General features: G+C 48.1%; 1 protein-coding gene across 1 annotated transcript in view; it reads left to right on the top strand.

The window, feature by feature from the left end:
- The first annotated feature begins 679 nt into the window (after positions 1–679).
- pgap6 (post-glycosylphosphatidylinositol attachment to proteins 6) overlaps positions 680–20,585 on the top strand; it is a 35,898-nt gene continuing 15,992 nt past the window's right edge. Inside the window, exons 1-8 of the mRNA XM_078418398.1 lie at positions 680–813; positions 10,868–11,045; positions 11,544–11,751; positions 14,491–14,624; positions 14,711–14,979; positions 16,832–17,154; positions 19,719–19,815; positions 20,194–20,317. Of these exons, the coding sequence (XP_078274524.1) occupies positions 711–813; positions 10,868–11,045; positions 11,544–11,751; positions 14,491–14,624; positions 14,711–14,979; positions 16,832–17,154; positions 19,719–19,815; positions 20,194–20,317 (1,436 nt within the window). The 5' untranslated portion in view covers positions 680–710. The remainder of the gene's footprint in view (positions 814–10,867; positions 11,046–11,543; positions 11,752–14,490; positions 14,625–14,710; positions 14,980–16,831; positions 17,155–19,718; positions 19,816–20,193; positions 20,318–20,585) is intronic.

Raw genomic sequence — 20,585 nt, 5'->3', positions numbered from 1 at the left:
ATACAAATAAAATTGACTTGACTTGGAAACAAGCCCTTCAGCCAACTTGCCCACACCGGTCAACATGTCCCACCTGCCTGCGCTTGGTCCTTGTCCCTCCAAAGTTGTCCTCGTCACCCATTCCTTCTCTCCAGAGATGCTGCCCGTCCCGCTGAGTTACTCCGGTTTTTTGTGTCTACCTTCGGTTTAAACCAGCATCTGCAGTTCCTTCCTGCATGGAGGTCAGGACTGCTCTGTATTCGGGGTAGGAGGGTTCAGTTGCCTATGACAACTGGGATGAAACTGTCCTTCCTTCCCTTCCTCCTTGAGCCAAGGCTGAAGGTTTCCACTGCTGGCACACAATGCTGTGGGGTGTCTGAGCCTCAGCACTGCCCACCCCTCTGCTGGGGGGCGGCCACAGGTGAGGCCAGGATGTCCCTGTGCCGCAGGTGGGGCACGCTGTGCGTCAGGTGTGCGTCGGGCGCGGTGGGGCCCGACGTCACAGAGCGCCGACGTCAGACGCCGGACGGCAGGGGTGACGTCACAGAGCACTGACGTCAGACGCCGGGCGGAAGGAGTGACGTCACAGAGCGCTAACGTCAGGCACGGGCGGCAGGGGGTGACGTCCAGAGCGCTGACGTCAGGCGCCGGGCGGCAGGGTGCCGACGTCACAGATCGCTGACGTCACACACCGGGTGGACGGACGGGACGGAGCGAAGCAGCGGAGGAGGATGAGACCCGGGCCCGCCATGGCGCCGCACCACCCGCTCTGCCGCCTACTCTCTCTCCTGGCGCTGGCGCTACAGCTGCTCGGCGGCCGCGCCCGGCTGACAGGTAAGTGTGGGGGCGGGGGGGGGGCGGGGCGGGGCGGGGGCTTCGACAGCACGGCGGCCGCTCGGCCCGGCCTGAAGGTGGCGGCCCGTCATCGGTGTCTCCCCATCCCCCCCCCCCCCTCACCTACCTACCCCCAGCACCCTGTCACCCTGTACCTGTCCCCACCCGCACCACCTCACCCCCACCCTGTCCCCCCCCCCTCACCTACCTACCCCCAGCACCCTGTCACCCTGTTACCCTGTACCTGTCCCCACCCGCACCACCTCACCCCCACCCTGTCCTCATCCCCACCCTGTCCTCATCCTCACCTACCTACCCCCAGCACCCTGTCACCCTGTACCTGTCCCCACCCGCACCACCTCACCCCCACCCTGTCCTCATCCCCCTCACCTACCTACCCCCAGCACTCTGTACCTGCCCCCACCCTACCCCCTGTCCCCACCCGCACCACCTCTCCCTCTCCTCACCCCCCTCACCTACCTACCCCCCAGCACCCTGTTACCGTTACCCTGTCCCCACCCGCAACACCTCACCCCCACCCTGTCCTCACCCCCTCACCTACCTACCCCCCAGCACCCTGTCACCCTGTACCTGCCTTCCCCTGTCCCCACCCTACCCCCTGTCCCCACCTGCACCCCCTCACCCCCACCCTGTCCTCACCCCCATCACCTACCTACCCCCCAGCACCCTGTCACCCTGTACCTGCCCTCCCCTGTCCCCACCCTACCCCCTGTCCCCACCCGCACCACCTCACCCCCACCCTGTCCTCACCCCCTCACTTATCTACCCCCCAGCACCCTGTTACCCTGTACCTGCCCTCCCCTGTACCCACCCTCACCCCCTCCCGTGTCCCCACCCTCACCCCCACCCTGTCCTCACCCCCCTCACCTACCTACCCCCCCTGTCCCCCTGTACTTGCCCTCATCTGTCTCCAACACCTGGCTCCATCATCCTGTCTCCCTGTACCTGCCTTCCCCACCACCTTGTCCCCACCCTCCGTCCCCAACACCCTGTCCCCCCGTACCTGCCCTCACCTGTCCCCAATGCATGTCCCCATCACCCTGTCCCTCTACTCCTGCCCTTCCCCTGTCCTCTCTCCCATCACCCCCACCCCCCTTCTCCTCTGTCCCCATCACCTTCAATCCTGTCCCCATCACCCATACAAAAAGATAGACACAAAATGCTGGAGTAACTCAGCGGGTCAGGCAGCATCTCTGGAGAGAAGGAATGGGTGACATTTTGGGTCGAGCCCCTTCTTCAGATGGCTCTGTTATACTGTTGACAGTGCACTGTCAGTCAGTGACTTACTCTGACTCCTGATGGGCCTCTGTACTTTATACCAATAGGTGATGAGTGAGTTTATATCAGGAATACGGGATATGATTGCGGAGTTGGGTCTGCAGTAAAGCATGCTTCCAGAACGTGAACTGGGCTTTGCTTTGGATGAACATTGTTTGGGCCAAATAATTTATAATGTAATCTCGATCAGGAAATAAAGAACCGCTTCATAGTTACTTTGGAATTGACAAGCTGAAGAAAAGCAGTTTTGTTAAACAAGAAAAAAATGTTCAGAGGAAAAATACTGGTTCCACGTAACTTCCCTGCAGTAATCAATCATTACAATAGACAATAGGTGCAGGAGTAGGCCATTCAGCCCTTCGGACCAGCACCACCATTCACTGTGATCATGGCTGATCATTACCATCTCTTAGGATTCACAGAAGTGGGGGAATTGAAATCACCAGGCAGCCACTTCTATTGAAGATTGACACAAAGTGCTGGAGTAACTCAGCGGGTCAGGCAGCATCTGTGGAGAACATGGATAGATGACGTTTCACAGAGTGCTGGAGTAACTCAACGGGTCAGGCAGCATCTCTGGAGAGAAGGAACAGGGGATGTTTTGGGTCAGGACCCTTCAACAGTGATTGTTGGGGAAGGAGGGGGTGGATCTGGAAGCAAGAAAAGAGCAGGACAAATCAGGGATGGCAGCAGGTGACTTCAGGCAGGGTGGTTCCATGATGGGCCAATAGTTGGCTGGGGATGGTGTGATCACAAGAGTCATTCACTGTTGGCAACTGTGGAACTGGTTAACCAACTTTTCGTTGAGGAATTGGGGTGGGGAGGGGGGGAATGACGGGAAGGGAGTGTATGAAGAAATTACGTAACATTGGAAAATTCAACACTCACCGTGTCACTTCCATCGACTTGTACAATAAGACGCTATCAAGCTGTCTTAAGTATTTTTAGCTTGCAGTAATAAAAATAAACATGGTTATTAAAAAGACATTTATTATCCTGTGGGTTAGTCTAAAACTAGGCTCTAATCCCTCTTTCCTTATTGACACAATTGGTTTTATTACCCAATATTATATAATGTGAGAAAAACACAAAGTGCTGGAGCAACTAACTCATCAGGTCAGCCAGCATCCATGCAGGGAAGGGAATGAACAGGGGATGCCCCACTACAACCAGTCCCCTCACTCATCTGCAACTACTTACCACCTGCCAGGCTTTGTCTTGCCTCCTCTCTTCCAGCTCTGCCCCCGAATCAGTCTGAAGAAGGGTTTTGGTCCTTTAACCTATCAATATTCTCCAGAAATGCTGCCTGACCCACTGAGTTACTCTAGCACGTTGTGTCTTTTTTTTGTAAACCGGCATCTGCTGTTCCTTGTTTTTCATTCTATAGACTGATGGAGCAGGGGGACAAAGCTGGAAAAGAGAGGTGGGGGTGGGATAAACCTGGCAAGTGATGGGTGGATACAGGTGAGGAGAGGAGGTGGGCTGATGGGTGGAGTCAGTGACAAAGCCTTTTGTGTTTCATGTACTGGGACTGCCAGATCTCCTTTGTATTGCAACATTTTGTGGTCTCTGTTTGAGTAATACATCCCTTTTTCATTTCCTTCTCGAGTGATTAACCACGTACTTCCTCATATTTTATTGTATCTGAAACTAGTTTTCCACTCCCTTACCATATCTATAATGCATCTGAAAGCTTGGAGTGACACTCCTAGCTTGATATCTGCTTATCTTTGTGTCGGTAGCAAATTTATCCTTAGTTTACTTTGTCCCTTCGTCCATCAATGTAGATTGTGAATATTTAAGGCCCCAACACTTGTGTCTGTTGGCACCCTGATTGCCAATCCAAATTTGACATTAATATTCTGACTCGCTGTTTCCCTCACCTGTATCCGCCTATCAGTGAGAAGGGATGCTGCCTGTCCCTTCACTTGCCAGGCTTTGTCCGGCCCCTCCTCCCCAACAGCTTTCTTCCCCCCCCCCCCCCCCCCGACACAATCAGTCTGAGGCAGGATCACGACTATATTACCCCCAAATTTGTGTTCTCTTCTCCTGTTCAGTAACCTTTTATGTGGCTTCTTAACGAATGCCTCCTCTCTCAAGTGCAACAAAGTACAAAGAACACATTAAGAACCTTTTCCCCAAAAGAAGAAATGTATTTGGAGAGGTGTGTATGTTTGCACTTCGCTTTCTTATCTATTTCTCAACTTTGTTATCAATGATCAAATATCAAACCTGCATCCATCTTTCCCACCAATCTAATCTGAATTCTGTCCCTTCCCTGACATTGGAACTGCCTTAATGCAAGTCGCAAGTACCACCTCTGTAACCATGGCCATCTGGCATTGTTCCTGCTCATCCCTGTATACTTTGACATTGTAGATCCTACCTTCCTCACCTGGTTCAACTCTTCCCTGCATGGACTCTGCACCCCTTACCGCTTCTGATGTCAAAGCATTCCTCCAATTAAGCCCCGGAGCGATTGACCATGAAATCAGCATCTCGACATAAGGCTTACACCTCCATTGTATCGTTTACTCTTCCCACGGCTGGAACGGGCATCTCTACTTTTCTCTACTTTTCATACCGCACTCAACAATCACAATGATATCCCATACCTCCTCTTCCACCACTTCTACAGGCTCTTTAGGTTGGTCCTCAGTCTTCATGTGCCTTCAGAGTTGCTCCTTCCCCCTGGAGTTGTGAGGTGGTGAGGGTGATAGTGGAAGTGACCCTGTTGAGTCTCTGTTCCAGAGGGAAGCAGAGGCCCCCAACACCTTCCTGAATGGGCTGCAATGCCTCATCTTTCTCTACCTCAGGCTGCAGATGAGTGATGGGGGCCAGGGAATTGAAAGTCATCAAAATGGTGGAGAGTATGTGAGGTGTCCTCTATTGAACAAGAGGATACAGGACAGAGTTGAGGTGTGAAACGATATGTTTGGTGGGCAGATGACCATCTCTTTAGCCAGCAGTAGCTGTTGTTTCTACTTTCTCTGTACTTTATAAATAGATTTTGTTTTTGTGGAGTGGGTAGATTTTGTTTGCTGTACCATAGGCTGCTAAGAGGCACATGATCCAGCTCCAACCCACTGGCCAGCACAATACCTACATTGTTGCGAATTCGCTTGTGTGAAGCATCCTAAGCTGTGTGAAACTCAAGAGCCAGCACCTCATCTGTAGTTACATCTCCTCCACACATACATTCAGGGCATTGCTGCACAAAACACTGCAGCCACTTGTATCATGGCTGATCTATCTCCCCCTCCTAACCCCATTCTCCTGCCTTCTCCCCACAACCTCTGATACTTTTACTAATCAAAAATCTATCTATCTCTGCCTTAAAAATATCCACTGACTTGGCCTCCACAGCCGTCTGTGGCAAAGAATTCCACAGATTCACCACCCTGATGGTCCTGATGTATGTCTCTGCCTCTCCACAGACGACATGTGGCCTGTGTATCCCCAGTGGTTTGGTCACCTCTGGGTGTTTTGGGGCTGATTATTTCTGCTTGGTGCAGCCCAGTTTAGGATGTGTGTTTGTGGTATCCAGTTAACACTATGGTTTCCGTAAATATAGAATGATCGCCCGACATGGTGTCAAGTTAGGAAAAGGGGAAGTACAACGAGATCTGGGTGTCCTTGTTCATCAGTCACTGAAAGGAAGCATGCAGGTACAGCAGGCAGTGAAGAAAGCCAATGGCATGTTGGCCTTCATGACAAGAGGAGTTGAGTATAGAAGCAAAGAGGTCCTTCTGCAGTTGTACAGGGCCCTAGTGAGACCACACCTGGAGTACTGTGTGCAGTTTTGGTCTCCAAATTTGAGGAGGGAGGGATATTCTTGCTATTGAGGGAGTGGAGCGTAGGTTCACTAGGTTAATTCCCGGAATGGCGGAACTGTCCTATGTTGAAAGACTAGGCTTGTATACACTGGAATTTAGGAGGATGAGAAGGGATCGTATTGAAACGTATAAGATTATGAAGGGGTTGGACACGCTAGAGGCAGGAAACATGTTCCTGATGTTGGGGGAGTCCAGAACCAGGGGCCACAGTTTAAGAATAAGGGGTAGGCCATTTAGAACGGAGATGAGGAAAACCTTTTTCACTCAGAGAGTTGTAAATCTGTGGAATTCTTTGCCTCAGAAGGTAGTGGAGGCCAATTCTCTGGATGCTTTCAAGAGAGAGTTAGATAGAGCCCTTAAGGGGTATGGGGAGAAGGCAGGAACAGGGTACTGATTGTGAATGATCAGCCATGATCACATTGAATGAGGGTGCTGGCTTGAAGGGCCGAATGGCCTCCTCCTGCACCTATTGTCTATTGTCTATTACCAACCACAACCATAGAATCTATGTCACAAGGTCATAAGTGATAGGAGCAGAATTAGGCCATTCGACCCACCAAGTCTACTCCTCCGTTCAATCATGGCTGATCTATCTCTCCCTCCTAACCTCATTCCCCTGCCTTCTCCCCATAACCCCTGACACCCGCACTATCACGTACAAAATGTGTTTGCATGTTATTGTGATTATTAAATTTGACAAAAATCACAATAAGCATGCAGAAGATTCTGATTGTGATAGCGTGGGTAGTTGCATGCTCTTTGTGAGGAAGGTCTGTAGTTTTCACCACTTAGTTTTACATTGGGTTGGGGGGTTTCCTCACACAACATCTGAAGCATTTTATCCCCATTAGAAAGGAAACCATTAAAAAAATGTCCTTTTCTGAAAGTCTGCTATTTTGATCATGCTATCTTGTTATCACAGAGTGCTGGAGTAACTCAGCAGGTCAGGCAGCATCTAGGAGAGAGGGAATGGGTGACGTTTCAGGTTGAGACCTTTCTTCCCATCTTGTTCATATTTTAAATTGTCCTAGTCAAGTCAAGTCAAGTCAATTTTATTTGTATAGCACATTTAAAAAACAACCCAGTTCAGGTACTAAGAAAACGAACATACAATGGCACACAAACATAACAGCACATACATAAACAGTTCACAGCGCCCCCTCAAAGGGCCTCAAACGATAGGGAGTAGAAATAGGTTTTGAGCCTGGACTTAAAGGAGTCGATAGAGGGGGCAGTTCTGATGGGGAGAGGGATGCTGTTCCACAGTCTTGGAGCTGCAACCACAAAAGCGCGGTCACCCCTGAGCTTAAGTCTAGACCGCGGGATAGTCAGTAGCCCCAAGTCGGCCGACCTGAGAGACCTGGAGATAGAGTGGTGGGTTAGAAGATTTTTGATATGGGGGGGGGGGGGGGGGGGGGGGGGGGGGGGGGCAAGCCCATTTAGGGCTTTATACGTGAATAGGAGGAGCTTGAAGTTGATTCTGTACTGTACTGGGAGCCAGTGGAACGAGGCCAGAATCAGGGTGATGTGGTCCCTTTTACGGGACCCGTCAGGAGTCTCGCTGCGGCGTTATGGACCAATTGCAGGCGGGACAGGGATGATTGGCTGATCCCTGTGTATAGGGAGTTGCAGTAGTCTAGGCGGGAGGAAATGAATGCGTGAATGATTTGCGTGAATGACCTTCCTCACAAAGAGCATGCAACTACCCACGCTATCACAATCAGAATCTTCTGCATGCTTATTGTGATTTTTGTCAAATTTAATAATCACAATAACATGCAAACACATTTTGTACGTGATAGTGCGGGTATCAGGGATTATAATAATAATAATAATATTCATTTATTGTCATTGCAACGAGTACAACGAAATTAAAAAATAGCCAATCCTGACGGTGCGTACAAACATATATGCAATAAATGCAAAAACAAATAAATACATAAATACAATTAAATACAATTATATTAAGTACAAGATTTTTTAACGGTGTTGCCTAGTGCAAAGGTAGTGTTCAGTTCTCGTATGGCCCTGGGGTAAAAACTGTTCTTAAGTCTGTTTGTTCGGGATTTGATCGACCTGAAACGTCGACCAGAGGGCAGATGAACAAACAGACGGTGGCCGGGGTGGGATGGATCTTTTATTATTTTGCCTGCTCTACTGAGGCAGCGTAGTCTGAACAGGTGCTCCAGGGAGGGCAGTGAGCAGCCGATGATCTTCTGGGCCGTCGTGATGACCCTCTGAAGGGCCTTCCTGTCCTTTTCTGAGCAGCTGGCATACCATGTGGTTATACAGTATGCCAGCACACTCTCGATGGAGCAGCGATAGAAGGACAACATGAGCTTCTCCTGCAGGTTGGTTTTCCTGAGGATCCTCAGGAAGTGGAGTCTCTGCTGTGCCTTCTTTACTGTGGTGATGGTGTTGGTAGACCAGGTAAGATCCTCTGCGATGTGCGTACCCAGGAACCTGAAAGCTGGTACCCTTTCCACACAGACCCCATTGATGTAGAGTGGGTCGTAATCTCCACTGGTTTTTCTAAAGTCAATTATAAGTTCCTTTGTTTTGGAGGAGTTCAGGACCAGATTGTTCACTGAACACCATGCTGCCAGCCTTTGGATTTCATCCCTATAGGCTGTCTCATCTCCTTCTGAGATGAGTCCAACCACAGTCGTGTCATCCGCGAACTTGATGATGGTGTTGGTGGGATGGGTGGGGGCGCAGTCGTGAGTGTAGAGGGAGTAAAGGATGGGGCTCAACACACAGCCCTGTGGTGAGCCGGTGCTCAGTGTAATGGTGGAGGAGAGGTGAGGGCCTATTTTGACGGTCTGGGGGCGGTTGGTCAGGAAGTCCTTGATCCATTGGCAGATGGTTTGGGAAAATCCAAGGTCGGAAAGTTTGGTGACCAGTCTGCTCGGGATGACCGTGTTAAAGGCAGAGCTGAAGTCGAGGAAGAGCATCCTCACATAGCTCCCCTGGTGTTCAAGGTGGGTCAGTGCAGTGTGAAGAGCAGTGTCGATGGCATCCCCTGTAGACCTATTTGCTCTGTAGGCAAACTGGTGTGGGTCGAAGGTGGGTGGGAGGCTGGCTTTGATGTGCTGCAGGACCAGTCTCTCGAAGCACTTTGTGATGACCGGTGTGAGTGCTACCGGACGGTAGTCGTTAAGACCGCTGATGACAGACTTTTTCGGCAGTGGGATGATTGTGGCGGACTTCAGGCAGGGAGGGATGGTGGATTTTAAAAGGGACAGGTTGAAGATTTTTGTGAAGACCTCAGATAATTGGTCTGCACATTCCCTCAGCACTCTGCCCGTCACACCATCGGGGCCTGCAGCTTTCCTGGGATTCACTGCTCTGAGCACGCGCTTAACATCATACTCCTGCACAATAAAGGTGTTGCTGTCAGGTGCTGGAGAGGGTGTTATGTCTGCCACTGTAGCTTTCACCTCGAAACGAGCAAAGAAACAGTTAAGTTCCTCTGCCAGCGAGGCGTCGCCGTCGGCAGTCGTGCGGTTGCTGGTCTTGTAGTTGGTGATGTGCTGGATGCCTTGCCATACCCGCCGTGGGTCATTGTTGGAAAAGTGGTCCTCAATCTTCCTCTTGTAGGACGCTTTGGCATCCTTGATGCCTCTCTTCAGGTTGGTTCTAGCAGCACTGTATAGAGCTCTATCACTAGACCTGAAGGCGGTGTTACGGTCCTTGAGGAGAGACCTGACATCCTTTGTCATCCAGGGTTTTTGATTGGGATACAACCGGATGCGTTTGTCGACGGTGACATTGTCAACACAGTTTTTGATGTAGCAAAGTACAGTTGATGTGTACTCCTCCAAGTCATGATCCTCAAAAATATCCCAGTTGGTCCTTTCGAAGCAATCCTGCAGCTGCGAGGAAGCTCCTTCAGGCCATGTCTTAACAGTCTTTATGGTGACTGGAGCTTTCCTCCTGAGTGGGGTGTATGCTGGAGTTAGGAATATGGACAGGTGATCTGACTGCCCCCAGGTGTGGTAGTGGTGCTGACCTGAAACCCTTCTTAATATTTGAGTAAACCTTGTCTAGTGTGTTTTTCCCCCTGGTAGCACATCTTATGTGTTGTTCAAGTTTCGGGAGAACTGACTTTAGGTCTGCATGGTTGAAGTCCCCGGCTATGATGTGGGCTGCTTCTGGATATGTGCTCTGTTGTGAGTTTATTGCACCGAGCAGGTAGCCTAAAGCTGTGCTAGCGTTAGCATTCGGTGGGATGTAGACTGCTGTTACTATAACCCCTGTAAATTCGCGAGGAAGGTAAAAAGGCCTGCATTTAACTGTTAGGGACTCCAGATCAGGAGAACAGTGGCTATCTATGATTTGGATGTTAGTGCACCAGCTGTTGTGCACGTAAATGCATAACCCCCCCCCCTTGCTCTTACCGGAGTCGATGTTTCTGTCCCAACGAAACGCTGTACGCCCGGCTAGCTCAATGGCTCCGTCTGGGATAAGTGGATGAAGCCATGTCTCTGTTACTAAGAGAATGCAACAGTCCTCCACGAGTTTGTTTGCTGATATCTGTAGTTTTAGTTCGTCCATTTTGTTGATGATGGATCTGGCGTTGGTGAGAAACATGCTGGGTAGCGGTGGTTTGTGTGGCTGTCTCTTTAGCTTGGCAAGTATACCGGACCGGCATCCTCGTTTTGCAGGGGAATGAGGTTAGGAGGGAGAGATAGAGCCAGCACCGCCATTCAATGTGATCATGGCTGATCATTCTCAATCAGTACCCCGTTCCTGCCTTCTCCCCATACCCCCTGACTCCGCTATCCTTAAGAGCTCTATCCAGCTCCCTCTTGAAATTGGAGGAATGGTTTGATTTTAGCTATGGTACGAAGCTGGAAGAAGCTGGCTTTTACCACAGCGTTGACTTGCTTGTCAAACGAAAGTCCTTGTTCCAACAGGCCCGACCTATGTGTCTGAATATTACTCCCAAGCTCCTCAGAAACTTTCTCTGTACCATTGGTATGGAAGTGCGCGCCTGTTTGTCTTCCACGTGCCAGACAATACTGTGATGATGAGATGGATTTTACAAGCCTCCAAAGGCAAGGGAGCGCAATGCCAGAATATCAACATTACCACGTACGTACACTTTTGCAAACTTGAGCGTAAAATAACGTTTCATAAGGTTGAAATTATTCATTAACAATTAACTCTAACCAATAAATGTCTAAGGGCAGAGAGGAAAATTCACAATATTAGCAATTAAAGTTGTATTTTAATTCAAGGTAATTCTCTTTAATTTTTATCAATTGCTGCTTTATGTATGTAGCTTCATAATTAGTCAAAATATATTGCCAAAATATATCGATGATAGACACAAAAAGCTGGAGTAACTCAGCGGGACAGGCAGCGTCTCTGGAGAGAAGGAATGGGTGACGTTTCGGGTTGAGACCCTTCTTCAGACGTCACCCATTCCTTCTCTCTGCCTGTCCCGCTGAGTTACTCCAGCTTTTTGTGTCTATCTTCGATTTAAACCAGCATCTGTAGCTCTTTCCTACACATTTTGCCAAAATATATTCTGTGTTTAGGTGTTGCAAAGTAGTTTTTGATCTAATTTACTTTGTTTTTTTTAACCAGCCATTTCCGTGCAGGTGCCCCTCCAGTAATCAATCCTTTACACACCAAGTTTGGAACAAACACTGTTGCTCTCCCTTCATTTAACATCACCATACCCTTGTTGACCCAGGACCAGACCACTGTGTTCTTCAACATCAGCAACCCTGTCCACGGTGATTGGTTTGTGGCTGCACACCTCCCTGAAGATGATGGCAAGATTGAAGTCAAGGTAGAGTTTGCTGCTCGGTTGCTCAAGGAGCGATTCAGCTTGAGCTTCTCGTCGACAAATCTGTTCAGAGTATTCTCTGCTCGTGCTGTTGTGGCATTAACCTTTGTGAAGTTGTTTATCGTTGCCACTTGTGGAGAGGAACATTTTCTACATAACCAGAGTGACTAAGCATTTTTCTGTTTAGTTTGATGATAATGATGGCTTTCCATTTTGAGTCACCAATTCAGACAGGCATTGTGGGGTATGTTCAGTAACCTGCCCTTCTTTCACCTTTGTGGCATTCAGCCTATCTTTGTGTTACTGCTTGTGCACTAACTGCAGACCCGGGTTACATTCCAAGCAACAAAATGTAAGTTGCAGTCTTCACATGGCACAGGTGGGGAGGTACAATCCAACACCCCTCTTAGAAGTGAGACTAATATTTACCTAATTTTGGAATTCTTTGCAACAATTTGAACAGCTTTTCCCAAAATTTATCTCATTCTTTCCACTCAACCATTGCAGCATCTCACAGCTACTATCTATATTCCCGATTGTCAGTGGTAGATTGTTGATACTTTTCCAGAATCTTGCACCCTCAGTAATGTTGTTGTAAGCAAAACCTACAGAAATCAAAACCCTGGGGGCACAGTGTCGCAGGTGGAGGCATTACCTCACAGCGCCAGGGACCCGGGTTTAGACTTGATATCGGTGCTATCTGTGTGGAGTTTGCATGATCCCCCTGTGACCCTGTGGGTTTTCTCTGGGTAATCCAATTTCCTCCCATATCCCAAAGTTTTGGGGGTTTGTAGGTTATTTGGCCTCTGAATTACCCCATGTGTGTAGGGAGTGGGCGAAACAGAACTAGTGTGAACAGGTGATCAAAGATCGTTGAAGATTCGGCCGGCTGAAAGGCATGTTTCCGTGCTGTATCTTTCAATCAATCAATCTGTTTCAGCTGGGAATATTATTGTCTCACACACCAAAGATCTGTTTCTGCTGGGAATATTATTGTCTCACAAACCAAAGATCTGTTTCTGCTGGGAATATTATTTCCCCCGTGTAATCCTGGAATAAAAACACCCCAACTCTCCCTCAGGTAAGTTCAAACAATGCCTCCCTTATATTGTGGGTCTCGCACACACACGCCCTTGGTCCCCCTCCCCTAGTCACAACAGAGACAGAGTCCCCCTAGTCCTCACCTTCCACTCCATCAGCCGTCGCATACAACACATAATCCTCCAAAATTTCTGCCACCTCCAATGGGATACCACATTTTCCCATCTCCACCCCTTTCCGCCTTCCGCAGAGACCGTTCCCTCCGCAACTCCCTGGTTAACTCATCCCTTCCCAGGTACCTTCCCCAGCAACCGCAGAGGATGCAACACCTCTCGCTATACCTCCTCCCTCGACTCTGTCCAGGGCCCCGACAGTCCTTTCAGATTTGGCAGAGGTTCGCTTGCACCTCCTCCCACCTCATCTACTGTATCCATTGTTCAAGGTGTGGACTCTTATACGTCGGCGAGACCAAACGCAGACTGGGCGATGGTTTTGCGGAACACCTTCGCTCAGCCTGCGTGATCCAACCTGATCTCCCGGTTGGTAGACACAAAGTGCTGGAGGAACTCAGTGGGACAGGCAGCATCTGATCTCCTGGTTGCTGGATACTTTAATTCTCCTTCCCAGTCCCACACAGACCTTCCTGTCCTCGGTCTCCTCCATTGTCAGAGTGAGGCTAAACGCACATTGGGGAAACAGCATCTCATATTTCGCTCGGGCAGCTTACAGCCCAGTGGTATGAATATTGATTTCTCTCACTTCAGGTAGCCCCGGCATTCCCTCTCTCTCTCTATCCCTCCCCCACCCAAGTCACACCAGCTTTTCGTTCTCACCCTACAAACAGCTAACAATGGTCTGTTTCCTTTATCATCGTTACTTTTTTGCACATCTTTCATTCATTGATCTTCATCTCTCCACATCACCACATCACCGTCTATATCTCTCGTTTCCCTTATCCCTAACCAGTCTGAAGAAGGGTCTCGACCCAAAACGTCGCCCATTCCTTCTCTCCAGAGATGCTGCCTGTCCCGCTGAGTTACTCCAGCTTTTTGTGTCTATCCACACTTTGTGCACTCTGGTCCCACAGTCACTGATTCTCCAGACTCCTCATTTATCTACATTAGGATCCTTTTGGCATAACTCTGCTCTATTAATTTCTGTTTATAAATCTAATGTACTCTTAAAGTTATTAAATATTAAGAATGCAGCAATCTTACCGTCATGGGAGATGTGATAAGATCCTGCAACATAACTAGGTGCATTATATTAAGATTCTCCTGCAGCCACAAAACATTTTCTTAATATATATTGCACTATAATGACGATGGTTGGAAGAGTATTAGCATCCAATCTTTTTGTAGGCAAGCTGACAGGGTCAATGTTATTATCTGACTTTGCTCTCAAAACTTATCTGTAGGATTACTTTATAGTAATTTGCTTTGCAGTATTTGGCATCTCTGAAGGAAATGTTTGAAGTCAACAATTGTCAGATTGCAATTATATTTTTACAGATTTTAATTTAACCAGAGAGATTTTTAAATTGCTGCTGTAGTTTGAACCAGTGTTCACGTCGTGTTAATTCCAATTTTTGAATTAAGACTCTAGTGTTTTAAGCATGAAGCCATCAAACCTGTAACTGCTTTCCATAATTAGTATTTGACTCCAGGTTTACAGGGTGTTACCATTTGCTTCTCTCCACAGGGTTTCTCGGCCAAGTGCTCCTACATATTTCAGCCACAGATGTTTGTTCAGCGGTTGATTAACGTCCCTGTTCTTGAACCGAACACTTCGCTTCGGATGAATGTGTCTCGTCTTCATCCTGTTACACACATGAGGTAAGCCCCCATTAGCTTCTTTCAGCAGCAAGTTTTAAATGATCTTAACTGAACACAAATACACTATCTGCTTTAATTATTTTCAGAATTTATATTCCTGAGAACACTGTACAACTTGTTATTCAGCTAACAAATTGCGCTGTCAACAACCAAGTTGTGGAGGCTTGTCCTGTCAACCTGTTAATCGGATCAAACTCGTTGCCTAACTCTTACCTGAAGCTTGTAAATTGCAGTGAAAGTGTAAACTGCATGAAAACGCTGGACTCCCCACCGTGGATAAAATGGCTTCTAATCACAGTGGAAAGTAGCAACGCTGACTGGCTGGTGTCCTTTCACATTGCAGCTCAGTTGGCAGGTATGTTCAGCTTTGCCATCAGATTGTTTTGAGTTTAGAATCGTTGTGGTTGAGGAGGGTGCTGTTTAGCCCCGAAGCTAAGCCTGTCCCAGCTCTTTGCAAAGGCTGTTGCTTTGGCCTTGCAGGTCGCTAACGGGCTGGAGTGTGCTGAACCAATCCTGGCACTGTTGCCCAAGGATCTCGCCAGCGTGGGCTTTCCTGGGCCATACACAGAAGCATTTCACTGGCCCGTCACAGCCTCCAGCTCTGCACGTTTAAACGCTTTTAAACAACAAAAAAAAAAAGAAAATAAGACAGTTAATTAAAAAATCACCTTTGCTTCTTAATATACAGACCCAGAACTCCATTTGAAACATGTGGGATTGATTGTGTGTGAGGTTTGGCCAATTCCCACTGTAGCACCGAGCAATCCCAGTGAAAGATGATTCTGAGTCTGTTAGTAAATCCTGCCCTCAACACAGGTCAGCAGGACCTCTGACCAGGGCCAGTGCCACCCTGCCCACTGTATACTGATGTGTATACTGTATACTGATGTGTACAAGGTGGTGGTCTAATGTTCATGGGGAACGGCTTTGTATCCTTCCATTGGCTTGCAAGTCAATTGTAGAGTCATGCTTCATTTTCTGTCCCCAAGTTATTTTGGAAACAGTTGGCATTTACATTATACTTTGATCATAAAGACTTATAATGTCATATTGCTGCCTGACCCGCTGAGTTACTCCAGCATTTTGTGTCAATCCGGTGTAAACCAGCATCTGTAGTTCCTTCCTACATATTATAATTGGTTTTGCCAAACACCTGAAATATTAGACAAGGTGACGTTATCAAACTGGCGGGGCTTTTGGAGTTGAGGAATTGCAAATACAACAGAGAATGAGGATGGAATGGCAGAAGCCCAGTGCTTAATGGCAGTGTTATGCTGAGGGTGGAGATATTAAAAGCCAGAAGTGACACCATGAAGAACTCTAGCAATGAGTGGGAGTGGGTGCACTGGTGAAGGTGTGAGATGTGAAAGAGCCAGTCAATGAGGGATTGATGCATGAGTTTGCAGTGATAAACTAAGGCATTGGACATAAAGACCAATGGATAAATAAGACTTTCTGCAGGTTGGGACATGGGCCACACAATATTGAATATGTAGCACCTTGCAGAGTGGAGGGTGGGAGTCTGTTCCTGAAAGTCTTCAGTAGGAAGGAACTGCAGATGCCAGTTTAAACCGAAGATAGGCACAAAATGCTGGAGTAACTCAGCGGGTCAGGCAGCATCTCTGGAGAGAAGGAATGGGTGACGTTTTGGGTCGAGACCCTTCTTCAGTCTGAGAGTATTGAAGCAGTTTGATATTCAAAGGTCTCAGCTTGGTTCAATCTGCGATTATGCTGGGAAAGAGATGGAATCAATTGTCAAGGAACCTGCATTTATGGTGAAAATACTGGCTTTATTTTCTGAATAATTAGCCTTTATGTTTGAGAGGTGTGTAGTGCATCCAATAATGGTACAGTTGAAGTAAGCTTTCACAAGCTGCATGTGACAACTGATGTTCTACCACCTCACTGGTCTAATGTTTTGGAGTGATGTCATTCATCTTTATTAAACTCATTGTTCAATAAAGTTTCACCTCTGACCAATAAACCATTTGCGCTTGAGTGATCAATTCCTCGTCACGTTTCCAACGCTTGGCATGACCCTTACTTTGAATTTATATTACACTCTTGATAGACCACCAACCGCTGTTCAATTGACAGCAATGGGAGGAGCAAGCTATCTGGGTGAACTTTAACATATTTAAAATTTGCATTAGCTTTGTAATGTCCACATTTTAAAGTTGTCTAAATGTAAACTGTGTCTTTTACAGTGTGTACACATGTAGGGAGTGGATTTCTTCCTATTCTATTTAAAAACTTGACTCTGTTCAGTAAAGACGTAACAATGAACAACAAGGAGATGTTAGCAGCCAGCATGAAGATGAACAATACCGAAGCACCACATGGGCAGGCACCATGTTTCCGTACTCAGTCTGTTCTGCGTGAAGCTTTGGATATTGCTTCTGTCAGGTTTTATGTTTTGAATGGGCCAGAAGTAGCCGTCACCTCTGAATATCCGATGATTCTTTTACTGAACTTGAATACAGGACGAGACAGTGGTGGGACCATTATCTTAAATCTACGTTTAAATAAGGTATGGTTTGGATTTCTTCCCATGACGTTAGCCATGAGGTGTTGTACCAGTCTATCTCGGAGTGCAGCTTTAATTGTACACACCTATGTAGTTGCAGGAAGAATGTTTCAGCATTTATCTCCATTTTGTTGTTCAATAGACAATAGGTGCAGGAGGAGGCCATTCGGCCCTTCAAGCCTGTACGCACCGCCATTCAATGTGATCATGGCTGATCAATCTCCCCCTTTCCCCACCCTTCACCTCTTTCAAAAAAAAAATGTTGGAAATATTTATTGGATTGACTGCGGTACAACTTGATGCAATTTATTTCTTTAAAATTCTACGTTGCTAAGCATAACTGCCCACAGGGGTAGAGCAAGAACACCAAGTTCTATCGGATGTTAATGACACTTGCTTTAATTTATGTGCAAATGATACAGAGATTTCAGCTACTGACAAAAGTGCATATAGACTCTGATACCTGGAGGATATCGAGACACAGGAGATTGAAGATGCTGGAATCTTGAGCCATCTCCCCTCCACTTCCATAGATGCTGCCCGACCCGCTGAGTTACTCCAGCACTCTGTGAAACGCCATGTATCCCTATTCTCCAGAGATGCTGCCTGACCCGCTGAGTTACTCCAGCACTCTGTGAAACGTCACCTATCCATGTTCTCCAGAGATGCTCCCTGACCCGCTGAGTTACTCCAGCACTCTGTGAAACGTCACCTGCCCACTTCCTTCCACAGATGCTGCCTGACCCGCTGAGTTACTCCAGCACTGTGTGAAACGTTACCTATCCATGTTCTCCACAAATGCTGCCTGACCCGCTGAGTTACTCCAGCAGTGTTCTTTAGGCCTAGATATTGCTGTTTGTTAGCTTCCCAGATATATCACCCTGCTGCCTGCCTTTTTCTCCAGAGATGTTGCCTGACCCACTGAGTTACTCTGGCATTTTGTTTCTATCTTTGGGAAGAGTCAGCCAAGGTCTCGGAGAAAGCAGCAGTGTTTCTGTTGGGTTGTGGGCCTTTCACCAGAACATGTTGCATTTCCGTTTCAGATTGCAAGTGTGTGGGAGTTTATGCTTCTTGCTGGGTAAAAGACTGGCTGGTGCAGAAGGGTTTCATCTGATTAGGCTCGACAGAAATGGATAACATTTAAATGATTTGATTCTATCAAAAGTGTACATTTTAACCTTTCCTGTAATGTACCAGCATAAATTTGGAGCTATGCATGCAAAAGGAAAACCATCAAATGCAGAGTTTTGAATTCCCCATGTGAAGAAGGAAATGGGTTTATAACTGCCTTTGTCCTATTTGTATCGCCATCTTCCCAAGTACATTGGCTTCCACTAGCAGTTAACCACAACGTGAATAGTCTCTACATTTCACCCTGTTTGCAAGAATACAGGTGCTCCTCAACTTACAATGGGGTTATGTTCTGAGAAACCCATTGTTGACCAAACATATCGTAAATCGAAATGCATTTAACACCTGATCACGTGGCCAGAAGCTCACTGCGGCTCGCTGCCGGTGTAGCGGCTCGCTGCTGGTGCCGGTGCTGCGGCTCGCTGCTGGTGCCGGTGCTGCGGCTCGCTGCTGGTGCTGCGGCTCGCTGCCGGTGCTGCGGCTCGCTGCCGGTGCTGCGGCTCGCTGCCGGTGCTGCGGCTCGCTGCCGGTGCTGCGGCTCGCTGCCGGTGCTGCGGCTCGCTGCTGGTGCTGGTGCTGCGGCTCGCTGCTGGTGCCGGTGCTGGTGCTGCGGCTCGCTGCTGGTGCTGCGGCTCGCTGCCGGTGCTGCGGCTCGCTGCTGGTGCTGGTGCTGCGGCTCGCTGCTGGTGCCGGTGCTGGTGCTGCGGCTCGCTGCTGGTGCCAGTGCTGGTGCTGCGGCTCGCTGCTGGTGCTGCGGCTCGCTGCTGGTGCCGGTGCTGCGGCTCGCTGCTGGTGCCGGTGCTGCGGCTCACTGCTGGTGCTGGTGCTGCTGGTGCCGGTGCTGCGGCTAGCTGCTGGTGCCGGTGCTGCGGCTCACTGCTGGTGCTGGTGCTGCTGGTGCCGGTGCTGCCGCTCGCTGCCGGTGCTGCGGCTCGCTGCTGGTGCCGGTGCTGCGGCTCGCTGCTGGTGCCGGTACTGCGGCTCGCTGCTGGTGCTGCGGCTCGCTGCCGGTGCCGGTGCTGCGGCTGGCTGCCAGTGCCGGTGCCGGTGCTGCGGCTGGCTGCCGGTGCCGGTGCTGCGGCTCGCTGCTGGTGCCGGTGCTGCGGCTCGCTGCCGGTGCTGCGGCTCGCTGCTGGTGCTGCCTTTGCCCAGTGTTTGCCGAAGCATCGCTAGTCGGGAAGCATCTGTAACTGCACTTACTTTTCTGCACAGGTTTATCCTGTTTTCCTGTTCCCGTTTTGATTGCCTTTCCTACCGGTCCCACCTTTTTATTGTCGCATCTTCCTTCCAGATTTTTGTTAATCCTTATGCTTGATCAACTTGCTCTGAAACTGAAAGATCAAGAAAACATTCCCAATATTGATATTTCTTGTCTCTGTGGAACTAAAAGGTTTGTTATTAAGGGAAACGTAAGAAAATTATTTTCAATCTTTTAGACATCACTGTCGAATGAAAATGCGACTGTGTTTGCGTGCCTGAGTGCCGGGTCTCCTGTGATGGCCATGGATGCTAACTCTAGCAACTGCAGAGAAGGTATGTAATACTTCAAATATCAATGCAGCTCTAATCAGTATCTAATTGATGCTTTCTTTCATATTTTGAACTTGATTTCTCGATGCATTTGACTGTCGAAAATCTATCAGTATTGAATCCAGCTGTGTGGAGATTGTATAAATGGCAGGGTATGTATGTGGGTTGAGGGATCTACCTATGTTTGATTGCTTTGTGAATCTCGCTTAGTTCTCTCTCCTGGTGCTTGCTCCTCTGCTCACCTGGCTTTTACCATATTTTTGATTTACGGTGGGTTTATCGGAACGTGACCCCATTGCAAGTCGAGGACCCTCTGTACATCTTGTCAGGTTTTGTTTTTATGCATTGTATGCATTATAATATATGTTTTTCTTTTCATAGCTTTATCTTTGGGATATCTGCTTAAAATGAATACTTCGCTGTTATCAAGATCCCTTCATGTTCCTTACCCAGAGACAGACCGTTGGTATCTCACCTTGCAAATCCTGTGTCCCAATGATAAAGGGTGAGGCCACTGTTGATAATGAAATCGGTCATTCAAAATCAAACAGTCTTTAATTGACTTAGGCTTAACTAGACCAACGCAGGTCATGGTATAGTAACAGTTTAGTAACTGATTGGTTATTTGAATGTGCTCAAATGTTCAAATGTAGGTACAAAACAGCACCAAACATTTTAATCCTGCCAAGATCAAGCAGTATTACATTTCTGGAGCTGTTCCAATACCCTAAAGCATTTCATCATTACTGTGAATGCTACTGTATGAAAGTGCG

This window comes from Rhinoraja longicauda, chromosome 21, assembly GCF_053455715.1.
Source record: "Rhinoraja longicauda isolate Sanriku21f chromosome 21, sRhiLon1.1, whole genome shotgun sequence".
Classification (NCBI taxonomy): Eukaryota; Metazoa; Chordata; class Chondrichthyes; order Rajiformes; family Arhynchobatidae; genus Rhinoraja; species Rhinoraja longicauda.
This window is presented reverse-complemented; position numbering and strand designations above follow the sequence as displayed.